The sequence below is a fragment of the Bubalus kerabau genome, chromosome 16 (assembly GCF_029407905.1).
Source record: "Bubalus kerabau isolate K-KA32 ecotype Philippines breed swamp buffalo chromosome 16, PCC_UOA_SB_1v2, whole genome shotgun sequence".
In the NCBI taxonomy this organism is placed as follows: Eukaryota; Metazoa; Chordata; class Mammalia; order Artiodactyla; family Bovidae; genus Bubalus; species Bubalus kerabau.
In genome coordinates, this window is record NC_073639.1 from 10,318,935 (window position 1) to 10,342,920 (window position 23,986).

Consider the following 23,986-nt stretch of genomic DNA (forward strand, 5'->3'; position numbering starts at 1 on the left):
TTTTGTTTTGTGTTGTTAATTTTATTTTCAATTGGTTGATGTCATTTTTGGTTTCCTTGACTCACCTGATCACCCTCTTGTACTTTGTTTTCTTTAGACTGTTTTGCTTTCCTTTGTGTGTGTGTCTGTACATGTTCATTTGTTTTTGTTTCTATTTGTTTGAATTTGCTTTTACCATTTGTTTCAGCATCATTTTTCTGTTTCTTGGAGAAGGGTTTTTGGTGTTTAGTTGGTTTGGGGGGTTTCTTTTTGATTTGTTTTTTTGTTTTTTTTGGTCTTCTCAGAGTTTTTTTGGTTTGTTTGTTTGTTTGCTTGTTTGTTTTAATACCCTTTATTGCCAAATCAGTTTGTGGGATCTTGGTTCCAGAAGTCGGGTCTGAGTCTCTGGAAGGGGTGTCTGAGTCCAGGACACTAGACCACCTGAGAACTCCTGACCCCAGGGAGTATTAATCGGTGAGCACTCCTGCGAAGGCCCCCACCTGAACCCAAGACCCAGCACCCCCCAACTGCCTGCAGCACCCAGCGCTGGACGCCTCGCCCGAACAACAAGCAAGACAAGAACATAAACATAAGCAGAGAGGCTGCCCACAGACACCCCAAAACACACCACCTCAAACAACCCTGTCCATCTGAGGGAAAAACTCACCCCCTCCCACCAGAACACGAGCACAAGTCCCTTCCAACATGAAGCCTACACAAGCCACTGGACCAACCTCATCCACCAGGGGCAGAGACCAAAAGCAAGAGGAACTATGACCCCATAGCCTGGGGAAAGGAAACCCAAAACAGACAAAATGAAAAGACAGAGAAATACTATGCAGATGAAGAACAAAAACTCACAAGGCAAAATATACAAAGAGAAAATAGGCAAACTACCTGAAAAAGAATTCAGAGTAATGATAGTAAAGATACAAAATCTCAATAACACAAGGGAGAAAATATAAGAATCATATGATACATTAAAAAGGACCTAAAAGAAACAGAGAATAAGCAAACAGTGACAAACAACACAATTACTGAATTTACAAATATTCTAGAAGAAATCAATAGCAGAATAATTGAGGCTGAAGAATGGATAGGTGAGCTGGAAGAGAGAATAGTGGAAATAACTACAGAAGAGCAGAATAAAGAAAAAAGAATGACAAAAACTTGAGGATAATTGCAGAGATCTCTGGGGTAATATTAACTGTGGCAACATTTGAATTATAGGAGTTCCAGAAGAAAAAGAGAAAAGTAGAGGGTCTGAGAAAATTTTTAAAGAAATTATAGTCAAAAACTTCCTATCATGGAAAAGGAAATAATCAAGCCCAAGAAGCACAGAGAATCCCATACAGAATAAACCCAAGGAAAAACATGCTAAGACACATATAAATCAAACTAACAAAATTAAACACAATGAAAAAATATTAAAAGCAGCAAGAGAAAAGCAACAAGTAACATACAAGGGAAACCCCATAAAATCAACAGTTGATGTTTCAGAAGCAAGTCTGCAGCCCAGTAGGGAGTGACAGGATATATCTGAAGCAATGAAAGGGAAAAAACTCAACCAAGATTACTCTGTCCAGCAAGGATCTTATTCAAAATTGATGAAGAAATCAAACACTCTACAGAAAAGCTAAGTTAAGAGAACTCAGCACCACTAAACCAGCTTTACAACAAATGCCAAAGGGACTTCACTAGGCAGGAAACCCAAGAGAAGGAAGGCTTCCAAAAACAAACCCCAAACATTAAGAAAATGTCAACAGGAACATATATATCAATAATTACTTTAAATTTAAATAGATTAAATGCTCCGACCAAAAGACACAGAATGGTTGAATAGATACAAAAACAAGACTCATATATATGCTGTCTACAAGAGACCCACTTCAGACAGAGAGACGCACACAGACTACGAGTGAGGGGATGGAAAAAGATATTCCAAGCAACTGGAGATCAAAAGAAAGCCAGGGTATCAATCCTCATATCAGACAAAACAGACTTTAAAATAAAAAATATTATAAGAGACAATAAAGGACACTACCTAACGATCAAAGAATCAATCCAAGAAGATGTAACAACTGCAAATATTTATGCATCCAACAGAGAAGCACCTCGATACATAAGACAAACACTAGCAGACATAAAAGAGGGAATCAAAAATAGTAGGGGATTTTACACAACAATAGTAGGGGATTTTAATACCCCGTTTACACTAATGGACAGAAAATTAATAAGGAAACACAAGTCTTAAATGACATATTAGGATAGATGGACCTAACATAGCTTTAGCACATTCCACCAAATACAGAAGAATATACTTTTTTCTCAAAGGCATATAGATCATTCTCCAGGATAGATCACAACTTGGGTCACAAATCAAGACTTGGTAAATTTAAGAAAATTGAAATCATATCAACATAACACTATGAGATTAGATATCAATTACAGGGAAAAATCTGTAAAAAACACAAACATATGGAGGCTAAACAATATGCTTCTGAATAACCAAGAGGTCACTGAAAAAATCAAAGAGGAAATAAAAAAATACCTGGAAACAAATGACAATGAAAACACAATGACCCAAAACCTATAGAATGCAGCAAAAGCAGTTCTAAGAGGGAAGTCTATAGCAATACAGTCCTACCTGAAGAAACAAGAAAAACATCAAATAGACAATCTAACATTATACCTAAAGCAACTAGAAAAAGAACAACCAAAAAACCCCAAAGTTAGGAAAGAAGGAAAAGAAAGGAAGAAGGAAAGAAATTATAAATGTCAGAGCAGAAATAAATGAAAAAGAAATGAAAGAAACAATATCAAAAATCAATAAAATTACAAACTGGTTCTTTGAGAAGAAAAAAAAATTGACAAATCATTAGCCAAACTCATCAAGTAAAAAAATAAGGGGACTCAAATCAACAAAATTATAAATGAAAAAAGAAAGGTTACAACAGACAATGCAGAAATACAAAGGATCATAAGAGACTACTGCAAGCAACTATATGCCCATAAAATGAACAACCTGGAAGAAAGGGACAAATTCTTAGAAAAGTACAATCTTTCAAGGTTGAAAAAGGAAAATAGAAACTATGAACAAACCAGTCACAAGCACTGAATTCAAAACTGTGATCAAAAATCTCCCCCCACCAAAAAAAAAAAAAAAAATCCCAGGGTCAAATGGCTTCACAGGTGAATTCTATCAAAATGTTTAGCAAAGAGCTAACACCTGTCCTTCCCAAACTCTTCCAAAAAATTGTAGAGGGAGAAACACTTCCAAATTCATTCCATGAGGTCACTGGCACCCTGATACCAAAACCAGACAAAGATATCACAGAAAAGTAAAATTATCAGCCAGTATCACTGATGAACACAAATGCAAAAAAGCCTCAAAAAAATACTAGCAAACAGAATCCAGCAACACATACACCATGATCAAGTGGGGTTTATCCCAGGGATGCAAGTATTCCTCAATGTATGCAAATCAATGTGACACACCATACCAAGAAACTGAAACATAAAAATCATACGATAATCTCAAAAGATGCAGAAAAAACTTTTGACAAAATTAAACACCAATTTATGATTTAAAAAAAAAACCTCTTCAGAAAATGGGTAGAGAAGAAACCTACCTCAACATAAGAAAGACTATACAGGACAACCCACAACAATCATTTTTCCTATATGTGCATGCTAAGTCGCTTCAGTCACGTCTGACTCTTTGTAACCCAATAAACTGTAGCTCACCAGGCTCCTCTATCCATGGTATTCTCCAGGCAAGAATACTCGAGTGGGTTGCCATGCCCTCCTCTAGGGGATCCTCCCAACCCAGGAATCAAGCCTGCATCTCTCTCTTACATCTCCTGCATTGGAAAGTGGGTTCTTTACCCCCAGTGCCACCTGGGGTGAAAAAATGAAAGCATTTGCTCTAAGATCAGAAGCAAGACAAGGATGCCCACTCTCCCCACTATTATTCAACACAGTTTTTGAAGTCCTAGCCATGTTGATCAGAGAAGGAAAAGAAATAAAAGGAATACAGATTGGAAAAGAAATAAAACTCTGTTTGCAGATGAACTAACAGTAGACATAGAAAATCCTAAAGATACTATCAGAAAATTACTAGAGCCCATCAATGAATTTAGTAAAGTCACAGGATACAAAATCAATACACAGAAAACCTTTGTATTCCTCTACACTAACAATAAGAAATCAGAAAGAGAGATTAAGGAATCAATCCCATTCACCATTGCAACAAAAAGAATAAAATACCTAGGTATAAACCTAATTAAGGACACAAAAGATCTGTATACAGAAAGCTATAAGACATTCATGAAAGAAATCAAAGATGACAGAAACAGATGGAGAAAGATACCATGTTCATTGGATTGAAAGAATCAATTGTGAAAATGATTAAACTACCCCAATCTACAGGTTCAATACAACCCCTATCAAGTTACCAATGGCATTTTTCACAGAACCAAAACAAAAAAAATCACAATTTTTATGGAAACACAAAAGATCCTGAAAAGCCAAAGCAATCTTGAGAAAGAAAACTAGAGCTGGAGGAATCAACCTTTCTGACTTCACGTTATACTACAAAGCAACAATCATCAAGACAGGATGGTACTGGCACAAAAGAGAAATACAGATCAATGGAACAAGACAGAAAGCCCAGAGATTAACCCAAGCACCTATGGGTACCTTATCTTTGACAAAGATGGCAAGAAAATATAATGGAGAAAAGACAATCCCTTCAATAAGTGGTACTGGGAAAATTGGACACTTACGTGTAAAAGAACAAAATTAGAACACTTCCTAACACCATACACTAAAATAAACTCAAAATGGATTAAAGACCTAACTGTAAGACCAGAAAGTATAAAACTCTTAGAGGAAAATGGGCAGTACACTCGTTGACATACGTTGCAGCAAGATTCTCTATGACCCACCTCCTAGAGTAATGGAAATAAAAACAAAAAAAAACAAATGGGACCTAATTAAACTTGGAAGCTTTTGCATAGCAAAGAAACCCATAAACAAGATGAAAAGACAACCTTCAGAATGGGAGAAAATAATTGTAAACGAAGCAACTGACAAGCGATTAATCTCTACAAGCAACTCATGCAGCTTAATATCAGAAAAACAAAGAACCCAATCCAAAAATGAGCAGAAGACCTAAAAAGACATCCAAAGAAGACATACAGATGACCAATAAACACACACACACACACACACACAAATGCTCAACATTAATTATGAGAGAAATGCAAATCAAAACTACAATGAGCTATCACCTCATACCAATCTGAATGGCTACCATCAAAAAAAATCTACAAACAATAAATGCTGCAGAGGATGTGGAGAAAAGGGAACCCTACTGCACTGGAATGTGAATTGATCACTATGGAGAATAGCATGGAAATTACTTTAAAAAATAAAACTAGGAATAAAACTACTATATGATCCAAGGATCCCAATACTGGGCATATACCCTAAGAAAACCATAATTCAAAAAGACACAGGTACCCCAAATGGTCATTACAGCTCTATTTACAATAGCCAGGACATGGAAGCAACCTAGATGTACACCAACAGATGAATGGATAAAGAAGTAGTGCTATACACACACACACACACACACACACACACACACACACACAAAATGGAGTATTACTCAGCCATAAAAAGGAACTAATCTGAGTCAGTTCTAGTGAGGTGGATGAACCTAAAGCCTATTGCACAGAATGAAGTAAGTCAGAAAGAGAAAAACAAAAAGCATATATTAATGCATACATATGGAATCTAGAAAAATTGTACTGATGAACCTATTTGCAGGGCAGGAATAGAGATGCAGTCATAGAGAAGAGACTTATAGACACGGTAAAGCGGAAGGAAAGGGTGGGACGAACTGAGAGAGTAGCACTGAAATATATCCGTTACCATATGTGAAACAGACAGCTAGCAGGAAGCTCCTACGTAATACAGGGAGCATGACCCAGAGCTCTGTGATGATCTAAATGGTGGGACAGGGTGAGGGGTGGCAGGGAGGCACAAGAGGAAGGGGACATATGTCAACTTATGGCTGATTCACATTGTCGTGCAGCCGAAAGCAATACAACGTTGTAAAGCAATTATCCTCCAGTTAATAAATTTAAAAGAAAAGCCCAGACCAGGGCTTATACTTTGCTGTGTCCCACCTGTGATGCCCATAGTGAGGTAGCTGAAGTTTGGGCTCACTAAATCTCCATTTAACAATATAGTCAGTCCTCTGTATCTGTGGGTCCCACCTCTGCAAATTCAACCAATCACGGATGGACATATTTGGAGAAAAATTTCAGAAAGTTCCAAAATGCGTAACTTGTATTTGCTGCACACTGGCAACTATTTACATTGTATTTACAATTATTCACATAGTGTTTATATCGTATTAGTTATCATAAGTAATCTAGAGATGATTTGGAGGATGTGCAGATGTGCCTAGGTGATACGGAAACATCATTTTGTATAAGGGACTTGAGCATCCCATATTTTGTTATCTGCTGGTATCTTGGAACCAATACCCCACAGATACCAAACGATGACTGTAATTACATTGATGTCTACATGAATTGATTTAACCAGTATTTTTATTTATAAAGGTAACAGCTGGGCCCTCAAGAGCCTTGGGAAATAGAGAGAGGCTGAGGGCATTTTCCAGATTTATTTAAAAAGAAAGTCAAGACTAATGGTAAGAAATTTGGCCAAAGTTAAAAAAAATGGCTGAAACACAGTTGGACCAAGAGTGCACTCACTTTACAAAAGAAAATGTTTAATCACTAGACTCCAGTCCCTCTGACAAACTTGCCCTTACCCTCAACTCAGTACTTTTCTGCACTAAACGAAGTGGAGTTCCCTTGTAGCTTAGTCAGTTAACAATCTGCCTGCACTGCAGGAGACCAGGGTTGGATCCCTGGGTCAGGAAGACCCCCCGGAGAAGGAAATGGCCACCCACTCCAGTATTCTTAGCTGGAGAATCCCATGGACAGGGGAGTCTGGCAGGCTACAGTCCAAGGGGTTGCAAGAGTTGGACACAACTTAGCGACTAAACGGGCGCCGCCAAACAAAAGGTGCTATGCGTCAGCACTCAAGTGCAAAGCCAAAGGTAGCTACGCAAATTATCTGGAAAACTCCTGGATTACTTTCTTCCCATTGCTAAAGCAGATGTGCCTTTAATATCCAGGGCAAACCCATTAAGATTTTAACAGTTAAAAGTCAGAGAAAGGGAAATGCATAAAAAGAATTTTAGAAGCTTTACACTGAATAGTGACAAGAAGCTACAAAGTGTTAATGACCCAGAAGCAGAATTGATTTTGGTTTTGATCTAAACTGTGTCCCTGTAACTGCTATAATCTACAGGCTCAGTGCTTTAACTTATGTGCTATTTCCAGCCAAAGGAAGGAACTGGGTAGTCATTAAAAAACTGTCACATAAATAGCCACTTACCAGCTCACCTGGGGAGTGTAATGGTGGACAAGAATGCCAATTTTATTTATTTTTCTCCTTGTAAACTGTCTGAGGGAAGGGGCAAGCTGGTAAATTTCCTGACCATTCAACCCTTAATTATTCATACAAGTAGATCCAAGAAGAGTCACAGAGAAGTCAAAATGAATAATAATAATTTTAAAAAACCTTTTATAAACAGCTTTGTAATGAATTCAGATACTTCTAGCTACCTTCCTTCCTTAAATGACAGAGGGACCACAAGCCTGAAAAATGGTAGAGCACAGAGGTCAAATACACTAGTCTTGGAGTCATGGGACCAAGGTCTAAGTACTTGAATGGAAAGTCACTAGTCATATAACCTCAGGCAAGCTAACAATTTTCCATTCCCTCATCTGTAAAATGAGGAAGCTAAAACCAACTGCCTTACCAGTTTGTGGAGAAGATTAAATGACACAAGGCATCTGTAGTACTCAGGACAGCACTTGGCAAATACTTAATAAATATGTCTTTCAGTATTGTTAGAGTTTAAGGACTGAGTTAAAATCAGCAGGAGAAGGGGAAGAAAGAGGATGTACTCATGGTCACGTATATTGCAAAGTGATAGACAAGTCACTTGAGGGCCAACTGCTGCTCCTCTAAAAATACCTGGGGAACATTCACGTCCTGTAATTGCTTTCATGAAAAGCAAGGTTTTTAACCAGCTACCTATTCTAGGAAAGCAAGAAGAGAAATTTGCTTTTCTTCCTACCTAAAAAGGTTTCCTCCCTATGTTTCTGGAAGCCTAGTTACTTGTCACACAGGTAGGGACCCATGGATCAACCCAACAGAAGCCTCTAAGACGACCTAACCAGCAGAGAGGGTGAAACTCACACATTACCTGCGCCCAGTGGTTTTTAAATACAATCATGCATGTTTCTGGGTCAACTCCCTGCAGGCTCACCGCCCTCTGGATTTTGCTCTCTGTCGCAACGGATGACATCATAAGCCTTCATAAATCAAATGCTCCTAAGTCATATTTAATTTTCATGAAAATTTGGTAGGCAGCCACTAATTTTCAAGTATTGCAGCAGGTAACTTCTTCACATTTCATTGTCACCTTCTGAAATCTGTAATGACAATAACAAAAAACCCACATTCCATTACATTCATATATTAAATAGGATATGATAAAATAAAAAATCAAAATAAAAAATAATAAAAGAATAAAAGAAAAATATAATAAATAAATAAAATATCAAAATAAAAAAATAATAAAATCAAAGCATAGACATTCTCAAAGTCCAGCACTGAGCAAAATATCTACAAAATAGACATTTAAGCTCAATCCAAAGCCTTTCTCATATTTTTCTCTCACTTTGCTACTAAAAATATAAAATGACGCTACCAAAGCTACATGAATAAATTCAAAAATTATTGAGTTTATTCTACCACCACCAACCACAACCCCCTAGATTATTATTCTAAACCATTCAAATCTAGTTTCAAGCAATCAACTACAATTATCAATGTTGGTGGTGTTTAAAAACACCAAGAAACAGAAAAATCTTTAGTTAATAGTGACTAAAATAAATACCTTGACATAACTTAGGGGAGTAATAACACAGCACCCAGACTGCCGGGTCTAATAATAACAGTTTTTTTAAGTCAGTGACTGTCATCATGGAATTTAAAACATTCTCAGTCATTTCGTGGCTACAAACTAAGTTAAGGTTTCTAACTTCCCTGAAAAATAAATATAAAAATAGAATTCCAAGTAACCTTGACAAATCAGATAGAAACAATCCATCAAAAACAAGATAGTGTTTACTTAGTGTAAGTAAAGCACAGCACACTTATCAATGAAAAGTAGCAGTATTATTTATCAATGAAAAATGAATTATGTGGATAAAATACAAAGAAAGTCAGATTCCAACAGAGTCACTGAGGAGAAAAAAGATACTGAGGTCACAGAACACACAGAGAATAGTATCAAGTTGTGTGGAGCTAACTCTGACAAACGCAGTAAGATATCAGTATTATTTCCTCAGTTTCATCAGCCCAAAAAAGGCCTGAGTACAGAGATGGGAGTACCAGACCACCTTACCTGTCTCCTGAAAAACTTGTGAGTCAAGAAGTAACAGTTGGAACTGGGCATGCAACAACTGACTGGTTCAAAACTGGGAAAGGAGTATACATTAAGGCTATATATTGTTAGCCTGCTTATTTGACTTACATGCCAAATACATCATGCGAAATACCAGGCTGGATGAAGCACAAGCTGGAATCAAGATTGCTGGGAGAAATATCAATAACTTCAGATATGCAGATGAGACCACTATAATGGTAGAAGTGAAGAGGAACTAAAAAGCCTCTTGATGAGGGTGAAAGAGGAGAGTGTGAAAAAGCTGGCTTGAAACTCAACACTCAAAAAACTATGATCATGGCATGGCAACCCACTCCAGTACTCTTGCCTGGAAAATCCCATGGACGGAGGAGCCTGGTGGGCTGCAGTCCCTGGGGTCGCTAAGAGTCAGACACGATTGGGCGACTTCACTTTCACTTTTCACTTTCATGCATTGGAGAAGGAAATGGCAACCCACTCCAGTGTTCTTGCCTGGAGAATCCCAGGGACGGTGGGCCCTGGTGGGCTGCCGTCTATGAGGTCGCACAGAGTCGGACACGACTGAAGCGACTTAGCAGCAGCAGCAGCAGCAGCATGGCATCTGGTCCCATCACTGCATGGCACATGTAAGGGAGCGAAGTAGAAGCAGTGACAGATTTTATTTTCTTGGGTTCCAAAATCACTGCAGTCATGAAATTAAAAGATGCTCCTTGGAAGGAAAGCTATGACAAACCAAGACAGTGTATTAAAAAGTAGACATATCATTTTGCCAACAAAGGTCTGAATACTCAAAGCTATGGTTTTTCCAGTAGTCATGTATGGATGTGAGAGTTGGATCATAAAGAAGGCTGAGCACCAAAGAACTGATGCTTTTGAACTGTGGTGCTGGAAAAGACTCTTGACAGTCCTCTGGACTGCAAGGAGATTAAACCAGTCAATCCTAAAGGAAATCAACCCTGAATATTCATTGATGCTGAAGCTGAAACGCCAATACTTTGGCCACCTGATACAAAGAGCCGATTCTCTGGAAAAGCCTCCGATGCTGAGAAAGACTGAAGGGAAAAGGAGAAGGTGCCAGCAGAGGATGAGATGGTTGGATGGCATAACCAACTCAATGCACATGAATTTGAGCAAACTCCAGGAGGTAGTGAAAGACGGGAAAGCCTGGTGTGCTGCAGTCCATGGGGTCGCAAAGAGTCAGACATGACAGAGCAATTGAACAACAACAACAGTACAAAATGTTATTTTATTTTATTTTTTTTAGTGTACAGACTAGAGAGAGTACAGGGGAAAGGAGTTATAATTATCAGAGCACTGAAAAACAAAGTCCATGATAAAACTTCCAGATGTACAGTGACAAAAGAGTTTTGTTTTGTTGTTTTTTTTTTTAAGAGACTATGTTCTTTCTTTCTTTTTCAGTATTTACTTTTGTGGCTGCACTGGGCCTCAGTTGCGGCATGTGGGATTTTTAGTTGTGCCGTGCAAACCCTAAATGCAGCATGCGGGATCTAGTCCCCTGACCAGGGATGGAACCCAGCTCCCTTGCATTGGGAGCTCAGGGTATCTGCCACTGGACCACCAGTGAAGTCCCAAGACATTATTTTCACCTGAGTAATATGAAAGGTATTACAAGAAGAACACTGATCAAACTGATCAACTATTCCTCCTATAAACAATGAAATGTGAGAGGTGGACTTAAAGTGATGATTCAGGTTAGACTTATGGGTCAAGTTCTTTGTGGGAAGCAGAGCGAAACACTGGAAGACAGTTCAAGGAATATGCCAAACAAGTATTGGGTTGATCAAAATGTTCATCCAGGTTTTTCCACAAGCCCTCATGGAACCAAATGAATGTTTTGGTTAATGCAATGTTTCTTCTGGGGGGTGTAGAGGGCGTGCCAGCCAAGTTAAAAGAGCTTTAAAATAAATTTTAGTACATAAGAATAGAAAACCAGTAAGTAGTCATCTGAGGAAAGAAATGCTTTTTAAGGAGAATGTCAGGAACAGGTATGCAGAAAGAGGGCGGCCTCTTGGAAGGAGGACTGTATACCTGATACACCTGAAAGGAACAGTCAAATTCTATCTTCCGTGACTATGTTTTATTCTGTAAATTCTTAATAAAACAAATGTGCTTTCAATGAGACACTGTCCAATGACAACCATGACTCTCTGCCACTGAGAGGCATATTTCAATGGGCCCAACTGGTGTTTAAAGTCAGGAGTGGCCGTCCACTCACACCCAGGTACGTGTTCAAACTCACACACACACACATGCATGCACGCACACTCCCTGATCTCCCGCCTCACTCTGATTAGCAGGCTAGCCCTTCTAGACAACATCTCAGTGTGCAACCTTGTTTCAAGTGGTAAGAGAGAAAAGAAATTCTGATTCAACTTCTTTGTTGTCCTAAACACTGTATCTCTTTGAAAATGTCGAGGTCTCTTATTTAGATGCTAACAACAGGGAAAATCAGAGTGCCTGGGTTTATTCCAGAGGCTGAAAAAGTAGAAGAGTCTCTCAGATGCCCTCCAGCTCCAGGATTCTCAGATTCTTCTTCGAAGGCATTAGGGAACATAAATCATGCCAACTGCCTCTAAACCAAAAATAGAAACGTGCTTTCTAAGATGCTTTACATTAGTTCTCAAAGGGACTCCACATGCCATTTTTTCAGATAGTGAGGCCATAGTACAGACAGGACAAATATTGTAGCCACGGCCACAATCTTACTAGTTAGTTCTTTTTAAAAAAATATTTCTTCATCTCCACTGCTACCACCTTAGCCCAAACATCCCTGATCTCTAATCAGACTATTACAACTGCTTCTTCTTTTTAAGTATTTATTTATTTGTGCCAAGTCCTAGATGCAGCATATGGGATCTAGCTCCCTGATCATGGATCGAATCTGGGGCCCCTGCACTGGGAGCGCAGGGTCTCAGCCGCTGGACCAGCAGGGAAGTCCTGCAGGTTTGCTCTGACAGAGATAGAAATGTCTCTTGACTCCCAGTCCAGTGGTCTTTCTAGAAACAATATTCTCCTTTGTAACGCTTGTAATCCCTGACCCTAGTCCCTTAAGGAAACTGTATCTTCTCTGACAAAAACACATTTCACTTGGTTGATGCTTATCCAATCATACTCTGGAGGCAGATGCCTGGAAAATATCAATATGCCATGATTGTAGAAACCACAACATCGAGAGAACTTGGGAGAGAAAGGAGAAGGGGAGGCAGGTCCAGAAAGTCACGTTTGGGAAGGAAAGGCTGTATCAGGAGACCCTGCCAATGAAAACACCACCCCAGCACCCAGAGGCCAGCTGGTCCCTGCCACACTCTCTCATTCCCAGGCCAGAGTGGCGAAGCGCTGGCGTGGCCCCAGGACAGAGCAGAACTGAAAGCAATGGTTCCATATTTGTGAGTGATGTGTAAGGACACATTTCCTCAAGCATCGCGGTTTTCAACCTATCTCTGCATTTTCCCGTTATCAGCCTTTCCTTTTTCCAATTCCAAGCTTTTTCTTTAACTCTCAGATAACAGCTAAAAATCCCAAGTGCAGACAGGACAAAACAAAGCAAAAGGCGGTGGGCAGACAGGAGAGGCGACATGTGTTAGGTCACGCATGCGTGTCACGCTCCATCACTGCACATCACCCCCGCTGGCCCTCTGCGCTCTTCAGCCGCAGGCGTCAGGAGCTGGGACCAGACAGAGCCAAGCTCAGAGCCAGGCTCGCTGCCCCCGGCCCACAGGCCACCCGTTCTCCCCATAAATGCAAACGTGTACATCAACTCGAATTTCATGCCCAAGAAAAAGCTCTAGAAATCATTCAGCTCTTAAAGGACTGATGTTTTTCCGTTCCTCAGACAAACCACCACCAATAAAAAATAGCCAAATGACTCTTTTTTTCCCACAGTGGTTGAGAGTGGTATTGTGGTATGGTAGTTGAGGTTTTTGGTCTTGGAGTGGAGAAATGAGCTGTTAAAATACATGTCTGCCTGTCTGTATGTATGTATGCTGAGATATCAACACAGGTTCTATACTGCAAAGACGGAACTGACTTTATTATTTCCAAAGACACTACTGAGTAGTCATATTTATATATATCATTAATATTATATACAGAAATATTTTCCATCAAAAATGAGGGGAAAATTCTATTAAATGTTGTTGAAGACAGAATAACTGACGTAAGAATTACCTGTGTCTTTATTTGCCCTTTTCTGAAAGTACATATTTTTGATTTTGAAAAAAGCAAAAAAAATGTTTCCATATCACAGAATTATAAAATATACCACATAATCATAAAAGCCTAATTCTAGTCATATAGATCATACTTCTTTCCAATGTAAAAATTCCTTCAATGTCACTCCCAAACAGACCTCTAATTTCAGTCTCTCTCAAAAACTACAATACTTACGAGAGCTATAAATGTGTCAAAATCACATTTTTTCCCTGAACTACCAGTGACTATATTTTAATATCTTTCACTATCAGGATGAACTTACAATGTACACATTTTTGTATTTAATAAAACATTATCTCATACTGTCATCAAGAAAGCAAGAAAGTTCCAAAAAAAAATCTACTTTTGTTTTATTGACTATGCCAAAGCCTTTGACTCTGTGGATCACAACAAATTGTAGAAAATTCTGAAAGAGATGGGAATACCAGACCAACTTACCTGCCTCTGAGAATCGGTATGCAGGTCAAGAAGCAACAGTTAGAACTGGACATGGAACAACTGACTGGTTCCAAAGGGAAAGGGGTACATTAAGGCTGTATATTGTCACCCTGCTTATTTAACTTATATGCAGAATATATCATGCAAAATGCTGGGCTGAAATCAAGATTGCCGGGAGAAATATCAATAACCTCAGATACTCAGATGACACCACCCTTATGGCAGAAAGCAAAGAACTAAAGAGCCTCCTTGATGAAAGTGAAAGAGGAGAGTGAAAAAGTTGGCTTAAAACTCAACATTCAGAAAACTAAGATCATGGCATCCAGTCCCATTCAGTTCAGTTCAGTTCAGTCGCTCAGTCATGTCCGACTCTTTGCGACCCCGTGAATCGCAGCACGCCAGGCCTCCCTGTCCATCACCAACTCCCGGAGTTCACTCAGACTCACGTCCATTGAGTCAGTGATGCCATCCAGCCATCTCATCCTCTGTCGTCCCTTCTCCTCCTGCCCCCAATCCGTCCCAGCATCAGAGTCTTTTCCAATGAGTCAACTCTTCACATGAGGTGGCCAAAGTACTGGAGTTTCAGCTTTAGCATCATTCCTTCCAAAGAAATCCCAGGGCTGATCTCCTTCAGAATGGACTGGTTGGCTCTCCTTACAGTCCAAGGGACTCTCAAGAGTCTTCTCCAACACCACAGTTCAAAAGCATCAATTCTTCAGCGCTCAGCTTTCTTCACAGTCCAACTCTCACCTCCATACATGACCACTGGAAAAACCATAGCCTTGACTAGACAGACCTTTGCTGGCAAAGTAATTCTCTGCTTTTGAATACGCTATCTACGTTGGTGATAACTTTTCTTCCAAGGAGTAAGCGCCTTTTAATTTCATGGCTGCAGTCACCATCTGCAGTGATTCTGAAGCCCCAAAATATAAAGGCTGACACTGTTTCCACTGTTTCCCCATCTATTTGCCATGAAGTGATGGGACCAGATGCCATGATCTTCATTTTCTGAATTTTGAGCTTTAAGCCAACTTTTTCACTCTCCACTTTCACTTTCATCAAGAGGCAACATTCAGAAAACTAAGATCATGGCATCCAGTCCCATTACTTTATGGCAAATAGATGGGTAAATAGTGGAAACAGTGACAGACTTTATTTTGGGGGGCTCCAAAATTACTGCAAATGGTGACTGCAGCCATGGAATTAAAAGTCACTTGCTCCTTGGAAGAAAAGCTATGAGCAACCTAGACAGCATGTTAAAAAGCAGGGACATTACTTTGCCAACAAAGGTCCATCTAGTCAAAGATATGGTTTTTCCGGTAGTCATGTATGGATGTTAGAGTTGGACTATAAAGAAAGCTGAGTGCTGAAGAACTGATGCTTTTGAACTGTGCTGTTGAAGAAGACTTTTGAGAGTCCCTTGGACTGCAAGGAGATCCAACTAGTGAATCCTAAAGGAAATCAGTTCTGAATATTTATTGGAAGGACTGATGCTGAAGCTGAAGCTCTGATACTTTGGCCACCTGATGCGAAGAACTGACTCACTGGAAAAGACCCTGGTGCCGGGAAAGATTGAAGGCGGCAGGAGAAGGGGATGACATAGGATGAGATGGTTGGATGGCATCACCAACTCGATGGACACGAGTCTGAGCAAGCTCTGAGAGTTAGTGATGGACAGGGGACCCTGGTGTGCTGCAGGCCATGGGGTCACAAAGAGTGGGACACGACTGAGCAACTGAACTGAACTGAGCTCATACCATCCTTCAATTTAACATATTTAAATATCCTTCTCCATATTTAAGTATCTGTGTAGTTCTAAGTTGTGTTCGCCTCTTCGTGACCCCTTGGACTGTAGCCTGCCAGGTTCCCCTGTCCATGCGATTCTCCGGGCAAGAATACTGGGGTGGGCTGCCATGCCCTCCGCCAGAGCATCGCCCTGACCCAAGGACTGGAGCCGCACCCCCACACTGGCAGGCAGGCTCTGCATCGGTGAGCCACCAACAAAGCCCTCATCTGCTTGCTTCTGTTTTGCATGAGCATTCATTCATATTGCTTTTAAATTGCATGTAAGTAATATCATACACTATTTAAATATAACATCTTCTAATAACGGATTATTTTTTAAAATCCTATAGAGAAAGAAATGGATGGTGACCTTAAGGAGAGACATAGCCTAGGGAACATTTTTGTTAAGGGAAAACTGATCCTGTTTGCAGATCTAACGAGAAGGAATCAACTATCATGGAGAATTTGAAGATACCTGCCACCCGACCGCCCCCTCCTCCCACCACCCACACACACAAAAAGATTCTGATGGAGCAAGAGGATCAGGAGAAAGGTGAGGTCAAGAGCACAGGTAGGAGAGACCTAGAGATATGAGAAGCAAGGCCGACTTCACAGTCCAGTTCAGTCGCTCAGTCATGTCCAACTCTTTGCGACCCCATGGATGCAGCACGCCAGGCTCTTTTCACAGCAAGTCACCAAATCTTGAACTTGACGGACAAACATGGCAGGTTCCCTTTCCATCTTCCCTTCTCCTTCCCTCCTGATATAACTCTGGCTGGTTTCTGGAGATGATCAGAGTTTAGGTGGATTTAAAGCGGGCAACAAAGTATCAGCACTAAGAGTTTTTAGCTCACTTTTCCAAGCATGGAAGGCAGAAAACATAAGGTCCCTACTCAGAGACTTAAGCTTTGACTGGGAGATGGCGTCTAAGGCAGCAGGAGGCTCTTGGTTTGAAACCTTGCTTGAGGGAGTAATTAGGATTAAATGATTATTTCTCAGGTCTCTCCCAGCTCAAAAGTCATTATTTTCTATCCTTTATTGCAACCATTATACTAATTGTGGAGGAGTAACCAGATAATCTGGAGAAGGAAATGGCAACCCACTCCAGTATTCTTGCCTGGGAAATCCCATGGACAGAGGAGCCTGGTGGGCTACAGTCCTTGGGGTTGCACAGAGTCAGACACGACTGAGTGCAGTACGCAATCAGATAATTATTAAAAGAGGATGACAGCCATGGTACAAAAATCTCTGTAAGAATTCCAGTTGTAAACCGGATTCTATCTGTAATCTTTTTTATGAGTAAAGCATATTTCACTTAAGGAACCCAGAGCACAGAAATCAACCATCTCAAAATATAACCTATAGTTGGTTTGTTGGGTTTTTTCCCTGAGCAACTGCCAGCAGGAAAAAAAAAAAAAAACCTCATTGTTTTAGAATGTACTTTATTTTTTTTTTTTTTTAATTTTATTTTATTTTTAAACTTTACATAACTGTATTAGATTTGCCAAATATCAAAATGAATCCGCCACAGGTATACATGTGTTCCCCATCCTGAACCCTCCTCCCTCCTCCCTCCCCATTCCATCCCTCTGGGTCGTCCCAGTGCACCAGCCCCAAGCATCCAGTATCGTGCATCGAACCTGGACTGGCAACTCATTTCATACATGATATTTACATGTTTCAATGCCATTCTCCCAAATCTTCCCACCCTCTCCCTCTCCCACAGAGTCCATAAGACTGTTCTATACATCAGTGTCTCTTTTGCTGTCTCGTACACAGGGTTATTGTTACCATCTTTCTAAATTCCATATATATGCGTTAGTATACTGTATTGGTGTTTTTCTTTCTGGCTTACTTCACTCTGTATAATAGGCTCCAGTTTCATCCACCTCATTAGAACTGATAGAATGTACTTTAGATGGCTGTGAATTGGCTGCTATTAAATACATAGTCTATTAATATAAATGTGCTAATCAAATAAAATTCCATCTAAGGGTGAAGACTCCTCAAATATTGGGAAAGCCTGAAGAGAGGGGAGCTGTGTGCCCTCAATTATAACTAATAGCGATGGCAGAGGATTCATTTTGGGTCAAACTGCCTCAGACAACCTCTCTGTAGAGCCTTATAAAAATCTATTAAGAGGACATCCTCCCTGCGCTCTAATCTCTGGCCCAGTTTCCTTTTCTCTCTTGCTACTGTATCACATGGGAATGCTGGGCTGTGGAAAATAAAGCCAGCATCCAATAGCCCCTGACTCCTGGACCTTGTCCTAAGCCTCCCTCAACTTGTTGGCTCACTCAGTTCGCTATCCATCATTTCAGCAAAGCACACATTGTTTTGCTGCCCTGAGTTGCAGGTAACCTGTTAACACATAGGGCGAAAACAGAGCAAATGCTTGCAAAGCGTGCATTCCAAATGGTTTCCGGCTTTGATAAATGCATGCCTCAAAATAGTAACCAGATTCCAGAAAACTGTTAATAATGCCAGGAAATAATGCCACCATGTTTTACATCTTAATTTCACTAGCACAAGTTGCCAGCCAACTGGGTCAAACCGAAGCACCATGCAAGTGACTGATAAGCAGAATGAATGAAGAAGAAAAATGAAAGTTATTATCTAAAACATACCAAAAATTTGTTATGGGACTTAATTTTTAAGGCTGCTTAAGAAACTAAACCCCTAGTGGCAAAGATTTGGACAGCAAAAATAATAGCTTTTGAAAATTATAGCAAATGTTGAGACATCAGCTCATTGGTGACTGAACAGGAAAGTCTCTTCCACACATGGAATGATTTGTCAGAATGTGAAAACCAGACCATTCTTGGGCAGTCTCCCAAACAACCCAATCAATCACTATGATTTTGGTAGTGTGCACCATCCAGTCACATAACTGTTTTGTTGAAACCTATTAAAAGGGTAACTCAGTTACAATATCTGCTGTAAAACTCTAAAATTTAGCTAAGGTAAATTCAGAGATAAATTTATCTGACAAATTCCACAGGGAAGTATTTTAAAGCAGGGATTTGAAGTAGATGCTCTGAATTTCTAAGAACTCTCTCATACTAATGAAGTTCTTCTCAAGAAATTCTCCTGGAAAAAAAAAAAAAAAAACCTCAAGTTTTTGACCGACATGTCTTGGTCATTTTCCCTGGAAAAGGAGGTAGCTTTGGGAAGTTATGCTGCTTAATTTAATACCTGTCTTTGCAGCTCTATCAATCAGAATTAGTTCCATATCAGCAGTCTTTCAAATGCTTTTATGAAAAAAATTTCAAATATGCAACCTGCAGCGTAATTAAGCTGATGTGCTGATTACCTTTTGGAACAACAGGAAAAAAAATCTCCTTTTCAAAAATGTCCTTCATCCATTAGTAGTTTAAGATGTACTATGTGCAATAAGTGTACTAACAATAAAATTCCATATATATTCACAAATCTCACAAATTGTGGCCATATTTCCCTGGAGAGAGGTGGCTACAGTTTTCAGCCAGTTCTAAAAAGGGTCCATGAATTGCCCACCTTCAAAAACGTTCATAAGCCATTTTAAATTGCATTCATATAGAGTCCCAAAACAGAGGCTAACACCCAGTTCAAATTCTAAAAGTATTACTGAAGAGACAGTCATGGAACTTTTGTGACTTTGGAAATACAAAAACTTCCATTTCAGCAGCTTAGGGATTGTTCCAGCCTGTGAGTAACTATGATCCTGAGTAACAGTCAGGGCAAGCCCCAGAGCCTCACAAATTTCATGGCTGGTTAGATACTTACACCCCAACTCCAAAGCACTGCAAGGTGTGGCATCAGAGGCACAAAGTGATTAGCATCTTTCTAATATTAGCAACGGGATCAAAGAACATGGTCCTATGCCAATGAGGACAAAGGACCTTTCTTCACCAGTCTACGAAATGGGCCGTGAAGAGTCTGGGTGCCTTCTGTGCACGTAAACATCATAGAAGTGGAGTTAGTCAGCGGTACTTGAAATATCCAATACAGCTATCCTGACTTCACATAGGCGGAATAATGTTAGCACTTAGAGCACTTATACCCTGGAGGAGGAAATGGCAACCTACTCCAGTATTTTTGCCCCAAAAATCCCATGGACAGAGGAGGCTGGCAGGCTACAGTCTATGGGGTCACAAACAGTCAGATACGACTGAGCATCTGTGCATAGCACTTATATGGTAACCTAATAATTCCTTATTTCTTAACTTTTTTTGATCATAAAATTAATGAAAGACTTCCTTACATGCAAATATAATAAACTAACAAATGGCAGAAAGTGAAGAGGAACTAAAAAGCCTCTTGATGAAAGTGAAAGTGGAGAGTGAAAAAGTTGGCTTAAAGCTCAACATTCAGAAAATGAAGATCATGGCATCCGGTCCCATCACTTCATGGGAAATAGATGGGGAAACAGTGGAAACAGTGTCAGACTTTATTTCTGGGGGCTTCAAAATCACTGCAGATGGTGACTGCAGCCATGAAATTAAAAGACGCTTACTCCTTGGAAGGAAAGTTATGACCAACCTAGATAGCATATTCAAAAGCAGAGACAGTACTTTGCCAACAAAGGTCCATCTAGTCAAGGCTATGGTTTTTCCTGTGGTCATGTATGGCTGTGAGAGTTGGACTGTGAAGAAGGCTGAGCGCCGAAGAATTGATGCTTTTGAACTGTGGTGTTGGAGAAGACTCTTGAGAGCCCCTTGGACTGCAAGGAGATCCAACCAGTCCATTCTGAAGGAGATCAGCCCTGGGATTTCTTTGGAAGGAATGATGCTAAAGCTGAAACTGCAGTACTTTGGCCACCTCATGCGAAGAGTTGACTCATTGGAAAAGACTCTGAAGCTGGGAGGGATTGGAGGCAGGAGGAGAAGGGACGACAGAGGATGAGATGGCTGGATGGCATCACTGACTCAATGGACGTGAGTCTGAGTGAACTCCGGGAGTTGGTGATGGACAGGGAGGCCTGGCGTGCTGCGATTCACGGGGTCGCAAAGAGTCGGACATGACTGAGCGACTGAACTGAACTGAACTGAACAAATGGTATCACTGCTGAACCAAAATTTAAAAGACTATTTTTTCATCCAAGAGTAGGCAAAAGATTCTAGAAGTTCATAATAAAAATCTATGGTTTAAAGTAGTTAACCACTCACATATATATTATTGCTATGATCAGTTTATCATCAAGATCTCATACTAATAAAAAATAAAAAGCAAGATTTAGGATCACCGAAAATTTTCAGAGGCAAAAAAATTTAACTTGAAAGTTCTTGCTCAGTAACAACCACATGGGCCTCAGTCGTATATTATCAATGTCCAGATTTACATATTTCAAGAGGGGACTTAGGAAAAGTAAAAATGGGTCCATCTCATACACCTCAGGTGAGAAATTATACTGCTGTTCTACCTGCAAAGAGCAATTTGGCAACAGCCTTTAAAACTGAATTTGAACAGCAAAATCACTTCTATTCTATTCCAACATTAGAATAAATGCTAATCACCTTGTACCTCAGACACCACACCTTGCAGTGTTTTGAGTCGGAGTGTAAGTATCTAACCAGCCAGGAAATTTTTTAACACACAGAGTCTTGCCCTGATTATTACGCAAGATCACAGTTACTCACAGGCTAGAACAACCCCTAAGCTGCTGAAATGGAACTTCTTGTATCACTGAAGTCACAAAAGTCCCATGATTGTCTCTTCAGTAGTAACTTTAGAATCTGAGTTGGCTATTAGCCTCTGTTTGGGGACTCTTCATAGTTTTACCATGAATGCATCTTTAAAGTGGCTTAAAAAAATTTTTTTTGAAGTACATTTACATCCTATAAATATACTTCCACATTACAAAATGACATATTAAATAACAGCAAAGAGTTGACACTTACTGTGCCAGGCACTACTCTGAAGACATTATACCATTAACTCATTAAATCTTCTCAGCAATCCTGTGAACTACACTTCCCTTTTCAACAAGATACAGAAACAGGCATGGAGAAGTAAAGGTCCACAGATATCCTAGGGTCTAACCATTAGTACCTCTCAAACTACAGAGATACCCTTTGAGGCACTGCTTAGATAGTAGACAACTGGAAAGACCCCAAATACCCATCAGCAACAGTCAGGTTATATAAATAAATATAATGAAATACTACATCACAATTTTAAAAAGGATGCAGATCGGCCAAGATGGTGGAATAGAAAGACCCTGAGCTCACCTGCTCTCCCAGCACACCAAAATCACAACTATTTGCAGAACAGCCATTGATGAAAAAGACCTAAACCAAGCAGAAAAGATCTTTCACCATCAAAGACATAAAGAGGGAACCACAGCAAGATGGGCAGAAGAGGCAAACTCATGGTACAATCAGTCGGGGTGGGCAACACACAAACTGGAGAAGAACTGTATTACAGAAGTTCTGCCACGTGTCAGTCACAGGCCCACGCGCTGGGCTCCCCTGCCCAGGAGTCCTGTACCAGGAACACGGCTCCTGGAGCATTCGGCTTTGAAGGCCAGCAGGGCTTAACTTCAGGAGTCCCAAAGGACTAGTGGAAATAGACATTTCACTTGTAAAGGGAGGACACACAATCTCACAGGCACTGGGACCCAGAGTAAAGCAGTAATTTGATAAGAGGCAGAGCCAGACCTATGTGCTAGTGTTGAAAGGTCTCCCAAGAGTGCCAAAGGGTGACTGCAGCTCACCCAGGGGCATTGATATTGGTGACAGTCACTCTTGGGAGCCCCTTCTACCACATGGATGGGCATCAGTGTGGTGTCCTTCCTCTTGGCACCACTCAACATTCTATAGGTATAAGTGCTGGTAGAGAGGCCTCAGGCCAAGTGACACACTGGGCAGATACAGCCCCAGCCATCAGCAGACTGCCTAAAGACTTCCTGAGCCCACAGCCCCATCTAGACATGCCTCTAGAAACATCCCTGTCCACTAAAGGGGGAAGACTCAATTCCACATACCAGGGGGCAGACAGCAGACATTAAGAAACCACATACCTGCAGCCTGCAGTCCCTGACAGCCCACTGCAGGCCATGCACTTGAGACCATCTGAGTCCTGCTTCTGCCCACCAGTAGGCCCACAAAAGCTCTGAGACACCCCTGGCCCTACACCAATGGTGTCAGGAACCACTCTCTCATCGCCAGCAACCTGACTCCAGCTCTGGGATGCCCAGGCATTGCTGCCAGACTCTAGGACCCAGCTCTGCCTGCCAGAAGTCCAGCACTAACCCCAGGACCTGGCGTCACCCAACAGTGGGGAGGAAACAAACCCGAAGTCTTCCGAGCCCTGAGTCCACCCCCCATGGGGCCAGCACTAGCCCTGGGGCACCCTGGGATTCTGCAGAAAGTTGTGTCTTAACCGGGTCCTACCAACTACAGTCAACAGCCTCCACAAAAGGCAGCGCTTGGCAAACAACTGGGCCAGGGGTCAAGCAAGCCTAGCAGACTGCCCACACAATCAACCTGCCCCAAGAGAAAGAGCCCATGCAGCCCTCGGGAGGGGGAACCCCTAGAGCACAGAGCTTGGGGCACAAGCTCTACGTGTTTGCACTGCTGGGACACATGGAATGTCTCCTATAGAGGGTCATGTCTCCAAGGCTGAAAAGGTACCTAACCTACCACACACATAAAGGTACAAATAGTAACTTAGACAAAATAAGGTGGCAGAGAAATATGTTCCAAATGAAGAGGCTAAATAAAACCCCAGAAGAAGAACTAAGTAAACCTGAAACAGGAAATCTGCCCTAGAAATAGTTCAGGGAAATGGTCATAAAGATGGTCAAATGACTCAGGAGAAGAATGGATGCACAGAATGAGAAACTAGAAGTTTTTAACAGAGTTAGAAAATATAAAGAAAAACCAAACAGAGATGAAAAATAAAATAACTGAAATGAAAAAATATACTGGAAGGATTCAACAGCAGAATAAATGATACAAAGGAATGGATCAGTGAGTTGGAAGACAG

The 23,986-nt window shown here is 40.6% G+C and overlaps 1 protein-coding gene across 7 annotated transcripts in view; it reads right to left on the reverse strand.

Moving 5' to 3' along the window:
- The window catches only part of FHIP1A (FHF complex subunit HOOK interacting protein 1A), a 311,586-nt gene that overhangs the window by 110,377 nt on the left and 177,223 nt on the right, over positions 1–23,986 (reverse strand). For 6 of the 7 annotated variants that reach the window (XM_055550636.1, XM_055550630.1, XM_055550631.1 and 3 more), the window contains one exon: positions 8,339–8,567. The exons of the other annotated variant lie outside the window; for it this stretch is intronic. In XM_055550636.1, the coding sequence (XP_055406611.1) occupies positions 8,339–8,443 (105 nt within the window). In that variant the 5' untranslated portion in view covers positions 8,444–8,567. The remainder of the gene's footprint in view (positions 1–8,338; positions 8,568–23,986) is intronic. 7 annotated transcript variants of the gene reach the window in all.